Here is a 7,500-nt window from a genome sequence, read left to right as displayed (position 1 = left end):
TGCGAGGATGTAATCAACCATATTGTATTATTAAGGGCACTTGTTGTAGGAATTGGCATGTCTTAGCTTAAAACTGGAAGCGTTTTGAATACATATGAACAAAATCATGGAAATCCCTTTTGAAGAAAAACTTTCAGTTAGCATATGAAAAAGAATACTATCCGTTGTTTAAGAGCAGTTCGTTAGTAATAAATTATCTTGCGAAAAATTTCCAAAGAGATGAGAACAATAGTTTAAAGGAATGATGCCAAAGCAAATAGCATGGATAATAGCACCCAAAGATGAGGAAGTAGATGAGGGGGCATCTCAGGAGCTCAATGGTAATAGTATGAGGATAATAAATGCCATGGGGGAAATATCCACTGAAGTAATGACGCTTTTTGATGGGGGAATCGTTTAAAAACATATTCTCTTAATATTTTGTGATATATTGCGAAGAGAGAAAGCGAGGCATTTAAATGGGGAAATGAACAAGATCATCGGTAAAAGGTTGAGTGGATTTATATACCCTGTGAGGTGATAAAGGAACTCCGTTTTGTGGAATGAGGCAATCAAGAAAAGGGAAAAAAATGTGAGGGTAAACTCTACAGTATGTATGTGTTGAGGTCGGTTGAAGCAAAGGAGACTACACATCTGAAGGAATATCTATGGTTTCATTCAGAACATGATATAATTTCATCTTTTTTTCCAGTAAAGGTATACAATGTCTCTCTAAAAACAGAAAAAAAACACTCGCAGTAATGCTGTCGAAACCAACACCATCTAGTGAACAAGCTTTTCACTGCTTTAACTGTCACTCGAACGTCTAAAGCCACGCCCATCTACGTCAGCCTCCGAGGCAGCCCGAGGATGCTCGCCACTCACGCCGGATGGCCGAGGGGCGGAGGCGAGGATGAAGTCGTCCTTCTATACCTCCCTTTGAGCATCGTCCTTCGCTGGGCTTCCTTTCACGACCTGAATTCACCCTCCGAAGCTGCCCTAGGGGGGAGGGTTGGGGGGGCTCGTCTCACGCAGGGTGGTCGGGAGCGGTGACGAGGATGAAGTCATCGTCAGTGGAAGATCTGCGAGAGGCGGAGGAGGAGCTGCGCTGGACGAAGGACGAGGAGGTGGAGCAGGTATTCGGGGAGCTGTTCTGTTCGCCCTTGGCTGGCTCCTTGCGCTGGGTCTTGCTCTTTTCCTCTTCGATGCCGTAGGGAAGGCCTGGGAATTGGGGATACAATTCATACAATAGGATACAATAAGATATAATAAGCTCTGTTTATCTTTGCTTTCTCTATTATTTCTCTTTTATTCTACCTTATTCTATTGAATTATCAATCGAATTAATTAATTCTGTACAAATTATCTTATATCAATGTTTATTTTATGCATGGACACTGTATACTCTATACTGACCAACTAAGCCTAGATTAATTAATACATGTACTTATGTAATTTTTTCTTGTAAAGACTGATCTTCAGATCTCAACGCAAAGCTAAGTTACAATGATTTTGATATTGAAATTCTGTAGATGATAATGATCAGCTGTTTATGTTCAACTGTCACTGTGGAACAATAACACGCGGATGCATTAATATACTTTTTTTTTAAATTAAAGGAGGGGAAGATGCACTTTATCAGTTGTCAATGCTTGGGTGAAGGTCAAGTAATTATGAATTATCCTGTTTAGCGCATCTTCACCTCGAAAAAAAACGGAGGATAGGCAAGTATTCAACTTAACTCATCTCCCTCCTTTTCTCTCTCTCTCTCCCTCTCTCTCTCTCTCTCGCTCTCTCTCCCTCTCTTTCTCTCTCTCTCTCTCTCTTTCTCTTTCTCTCTCTTTCTCTCTCTCTCTTTTTCTCTCTCCCTCTCTCTCTCTCTCCTCTCTCTCTCTCTCTCTCTCTCTCTCTCTCTCTTTCTCTCTCTCCTATCTCTCTCTCTCTCCTCTCTCTCTCCCTCCCCTCTCTCTCTCTCTCCTCTCTCTCTCTCTCTCTCCTCTCTCTCTCTCTCTCCTCCCTCTCTCTCTCTCCCTCTCTCCCTCTCTCTCTCTCTCCTCTCTCTCTCTCTCCTCTCTCTCTCTCTCTCTCTCTCCCTCTCTCTCTCTCCCTCTTCTCTCTCTCTCTCTCTCTCTCTCTCTCCCCTCTCTCTCTCTCCTCTCCCTCTCCCTTCTCTCTCTCTCTCTCTCTCCTCTCTCTCTCCTCTCTCTCTCTCTCCTCCCTCTCTCTCTCTCCTCTCTCTCTCCTCTCTCTCTCTCTCCTCTCTCTCTCTCTCTCCTCTCTCTCTCTTTCTCTCTCCCCCTCTCATTCTTTCCCTCCCTCTCTCTCATTCTTTCTCTCCCTCTCTCTCTCTCTCTTTCTCTCCCTCTCTCTCTCTTTCTTTCTCTCCCCTTTTCCCCCCACCCAATACCCCCCCCCCTCCCCCCCCCCCCCCCCCCCCCCAAGTTATGCCTCACCCTCAAGTTATATTTATTAGGAAGGAAGAAGTTCAAGGAAGAGACCACCGCTCTGGCTTTTCCTGCCGGCGACGCCCTTGTACGCGTGGTGGTTCTCGGGATAACAACCCGTCGTGGTGATGGTCGCGACGTCGGCGTGAGAGGCCCTTCGGTAACTGGAGGCGTCGGGAGGTCGTTTGGGCGTGCAGGGGAGGCTCGAGGAGGAGGCCGTGCTGGAGGAGGCGTCCGTGAGCTGCAGGGCCATCGTGCTGTGGAGCTCCGCCTTGGCCCGTCGGACGACCCACAGCGTCAGGCAGATGCTAATGAGGATCTGTTGGGATAACCACGGGGGTTGGTGAGAGACGGGGGTGGGGGGGGTGGGGGGGTGAGAAGGGGGTGGTAGGGAGAGAAGGGGGTGGTGAGAGACGGGGGGGGGGGGTTAGAGAAGGGGTTGGTAGGGAGAGAAGGGGGTGGGTTAGAGAAGGGAGTGGTGAGAGAAGGGGGTGGTGACAGAAGGGGGTGGTAGGGAGAGAAGGGGGTGGGTGAGAGAAGGGGGTGGTAGGGAGAGAAGGGGGTGGTGAGAGAAGGGGGTGGTGAGAGAAGGGGGTGGTGAGAGAAGGGGGTGGTAGGGAGAGAAGGGGGTGGTAGGGAGAGAAGGGGGTGGTAGGGAGAGAAGGGGGTGGTGAGAGAAGAGGTTGGTGAGAGAAGGGGATGGTAAGGTAAGGAGGATGCCGAGGAGAAGGGGTCGAGGGCAAGAAGAAGGATGAAGAGGGGGAGGAGGGGATGAATACGAAGGATGAAGAGGGGGAGGAGGGGATGAATGAGAAGGATGAAGAAGGGAGAGAAGGAGGGTAAGAACGAAGAAGGGAGGAGGGGAGGAAATGGAGCGGAAGAAGAAGAAGGGATGAGGGGAGGAAAGGAGGGGAAGAAGGAAAAGGGAGGAGGGGAGGAAAGGAGAGAAAAAAGAAGAAGGGAGGAGGGGAGGAAAGACGGGAAGAAGAAGAAGGGAGGAGGGGAGGAAAGGAGAGAAAGAAGAAGAAGGGAGGAGGGGAGGAAAGAGGGGAAGAAGGGAGGAGGGGAGGAAAGGAAGCTGGGGATAATGCGGAGGAAGGGAAGATGGAAAGATAAAAGTTGAGAGAGGGACAGAAGGGAGGTAAGTTGGGAGAGAGAGAATGCCAAGGGAAGAAGAGGAAGGGAAAAGAGGAAGAGACAGACAAATAGAGAAAATGATAGATGGGAGTGGAAAGAGTGAGTGGGTAATAAAGATGAGAGAAATGAAGAGAGGAGTGAAAGGAAAGAGGGGAAAAAAATAAGAGAAAGAAATAGAAAGATCAATAAAAAAAGGAAAGAAAGAATGAATCGAATCGAAACAACACATTCAGACAATTACAACAACAAAAAACAAAACAAACCAGCAACAAGAATAACAAAGAAATAAAAACCATTAAAAAACACACAAAGAAAAAAAAATACCAACGAACAAAAGACAAACACCAACATAAAGAAGAGAGAAAACAATAACACTAAAAAACAAACAAACAAAAAACCGAAGCAAGACAGCAAGACAGACACACACACACGAGAAAGCACCCAGCACCCCACCCCTTAGCCCCACCCCACCCCACCCCCACCTCCACGCCCGGAAGGTATGACTATCGAGCGAAACTAGTGTATTATGAAACGTGATCTCGAACCGCCCAAATGTCATCACCGAACACCAAAGTGAATTCCAGGAACCAGCCTGGAAAAGGTCAGAAACAGAGAACGGTGGCGGGCGGCGGGCGGTGGGCGGTGGCGGAGGTTGGATGCTGGAAGGGAGAGATCGCAACGCCCTCGGGAGGCTCGGGTTTAGCTAGGCGTTCTCGTAGGCGGGTGGGTGGGGTGGGGTTGGATAAGGGCTGGGGGTTTTAGCTAGTGGGTGGGTGGATTGGGTGGGCAGGGTGGGGTGGGGTAAGGGCTGGGGGTTTTAGCTAGTGGGTGGGTGGATTGGGTGGACAGGGTGGGGTGGGGTGGGCTCACTGGGTTCGAACTCAGTGGCCTTTGGGAGAGTGTGGACTGGGAAGGAAGTTCGGTTTATACGCGTACTGTATGTGACATTAAAAAGCTCGCATATATAACCGTATACACATATACACATACATGCGAGCAGAGAGAGAGAGAGAGAGAGAGAGAGAGAGAGAGAGAGAGAGAGAGAGAGAGAGAGAGAGAGAGAGAGAGAGAGAGAGAGAGAGAGAGAGAGAGAGAGAGAGAGAGAGAGAGAGAGAGAGAGAGAGAGAGAGAGAGAGAGAGAGAGAGAGAGAGAGGAGAGAGAGAGAGAAGAGAGAGAGAGAGAGAGAGAGAGAGAGAGAGAGAGAGAGAGAAAAGAGAGAAGAGAGAGAGAGAGAGAGAGAGAGAGAGAAGAGAGAGAGAGAGAGAGAGAGAGAGAGAGAGAGAGAGAGAGAGAGAGAGAGAGAGAGAGAGAGAGAGAGAGAGAGAGAGGGGAGGGTGAGAGAGAGAGAATCCTTATGTAAAGACTAAAAGTTCGATGTTACATCAAATAACAGTAATAAAAACATTAGTAAACAACAACAATGATAATTATGAATCTAACATGAATAATACAAATAACAATAATAATATCAGTAACCTACCACTGGTCCTACTAATACTTATAAGAGAAAAATAAAAGAAAATGACAAAACACCTTGAAAAGCACAGTAAAAGAAAACCCCGGCCTCAGGAAGTAAACAAAAAGAAAGACGAAAAGATTATAGCCTATAAAAACCGTTACAACAGCCGTTTATTTTTCACAAGATTTCTTAACGGTTTTCGAAAGAAAGGTTAGCGTTATCCATGAACTTACTTTTTTTCATTTTTTTTCTTTTTAATGGATGTTCATCTCTTGCCTTTTATGCAACTTGGCATTGGATTCAAAAGGTCTATTCTGTTTGACTGGTTTAAAGTTCGAATTCGTTGGGATAATCATATGTTACGTGCAGATTTAGTCTTTTGGAGACTGAAAGAAAGAAAAAAAAAAAAAAAGAACGAAAAGAGAAAGGAATCGAGTGAAGTACGGGAACGCTATATGTATTATTTTTTCTTAATGATTTTGTTTAAAATAGCATTAATTAAATCTTATTTTACTCTGCTTTTATCTATATTACGCGGATAAACACAATTAAAAGAATATAAACACAAAGCAATAAAAAACTCATACCCGCATTTCTCTCTCTCGTAAAGTTTTTGAAGCTATATTGAAGCGGCATATGTGTCGAGAGCTATACTCGTATTAACACCTGTGCATAATGAAGTGCATGATTCGTTTCCATAATGATGTACAACACTAACGAACACTAGTGGAATACAAAGATTCTGGTAATAGTTAACAGGATCATGTCACTCAACATCTTTTTTTTTTTTTTTTTTTTTTTTTTTCCTGGTGTTATATCATAATTGTATTATTTATAGCGAAAATCGTAGAATTTGCACGAAGGAAAAAAAAAATCATAAGCGCTAATGACCGGTCTGCTTAATGATTGCTTAAGAAATAAAATAATTTATTTATTCATTGTTAATCATAAACATTCATAAATTCAAAAACATCTTGTTAATTTTCATCTCATATGGGCAGCTGGGCAGATTCTGTTATGATCTACACATATGTTATACGTATTTAACTTTAACAATATCTCTCACTTATTAGGTTAGTAATATCGGTATTTTCTGAGTCTTGCGGCAAATACCATATACCTTGTGTTGAAAGTGGATACTGTTTCAATGTTACCGTGGGCGTAGGGCGTTCACAGTCTAACCTTGACTTGTGTCTAAAACAACTGGGAGGGGGGGGGGATGATGGGTCAGATTGGCGATTCTTACAATTCCTTGTTTACTTGTAATAGGCTATTCGATAAAGTTGTTTTCTCTTCTTTCTATCAGTTTTATTTTGAGTCTTCCGCTGATTTGTAACACTATTCCAATAGTAGGTACACCATATTTTACCTTACTTATCGCTGTATTAATCTGCACTGTGTATCTCTCCCTCTTTATCTGTTTTCCTTCCTGCCTGTCTGTCTGTTTCCTTCCCTTGCTCTCTCTCTCTCTCTCTCTCTCTCTCTCTCTCTCTCTCTCTCTCTCTCTCTCTCTCTCTCTCCCTCTCTCTCTCCTCTCTCTCTCTCTCTCTCTCTCTCTCTCTCCTCTCTCTCTCTCCCCCCCCTCCTCTCTCTCTCTCTTCCTCCTTCTCCCCCTCCTTTCTCCCCTCCCCCCTCTCCTCCACTCCCTCTTCTCCCTCCCTCTCTCCATCCTCTCCTCATTCCTCTTCTCCCTCTTCCTCTCTCCCCCCACCCCTCATCCATTCTCCCCATCCCTCTTCCTCTCTCCCCATCCCTTTTCCTCTCTCCCCATCCCTCTCCCTCTCTCCCCATCCCTCTCCCTCTCTCCCCATCCCTCTTCCTCTCTCCCCATCCCTCTCCCTCTCCCCATCCCTCTCCCTCTCTCCCCATTCCTCTCCCTCTCTCCCCATCCCTCTTCCTCTCTCCCCATCCCTCTCCCTCTCCCTCTCTCCCCATCCCTCTCTCCCCATTCCTCTTCCTCTCTCCCCATCCCTTTCCCTCTCTCCCCACTCTATTGACAAACTGACAGAATAGTCAAATGTTTTTATTTTTCCGCGAATATTGGAAACTTATATCAGGCCAAAACAAGTTAGAAAAAAAACGATAAGAATATATGAGCTATTTTTGACCTTGAAACCGTTGCATGACCTGTAGTTTGAGATGCACATTTTCAAATCTCACAAGCATGATTTTTTGCATATGAACGTTACTAATATTTCAATGCAGATTTTAAAATGTCAAGAGGCATTAAAATACAAAGAATTATAAGAAATTAGTACGAAAATGTAAATCTCGGTACATCAAGACCCTTATTCACATACAGATAATAAGCCTTAGCATATTAATACAGTAATGTAGTCACACAATATCTCGACTAATGCTTCGTCACACTTTATGAGTGATATTAAGCGTACGTTAAAAAAAAAAAAAAAAAAAAAAAGTGCATTAACCCACACTGCAAATTAAATCGCAACACATTCCCAAGAGGTAGCATTGCATAT

At 44.9% G+C, this 7,500-nt stretch overlaps 1 protein-coding gene across 1 annotated transcript in view; it reads right to left on the bottom strand.

The window, feature by feature from the left end:
• LOC122266410 (transmembrane protein 64) overlaps positions 1-7,500 on the bottom strand; it is a 53,789-nt gene that overhangs the window by 2,136 nt on the left and 44,153 nt on the right. Inside the window, 2 exon segments of the mRNA XM_086531261.1 lie at positions 1-1,200; positions 2,433-2,742. The exon segment at positions 1-1,200 is cut by the window's left edge and continues 2,136 nt beyond it. Of these exon segments, the coding sequence (XP_086387387.1) occupies positions 1,007-1,200; positions 2,433-2,742 (504 nt within the window). The 3' untranslated portion in view covers positions 1-1,006.

Source organism: Penaeus japonicus, unplaced genomic scaffold (genome assembly GCF_977035675.1).
Source record: "Penaeus japonicus unplaced genomic scaffold, GWHDUDI00000001_assembly GWHDUDI00000035, whole genome shotgun sequence".
Classification (NCBI taxonomy): domain Eukaryota; kingdom Metazoa; phylum Arthropoda; class Malacostraca; order Decapoda; family Penaeidae; genus Penaeus; species Penaeus japonicus.
The sequence above is the reverse complement of the archived record's forward strand: the minus strand, read 5'-3'. Positions and strand labels throughout refer to the sequence as shown.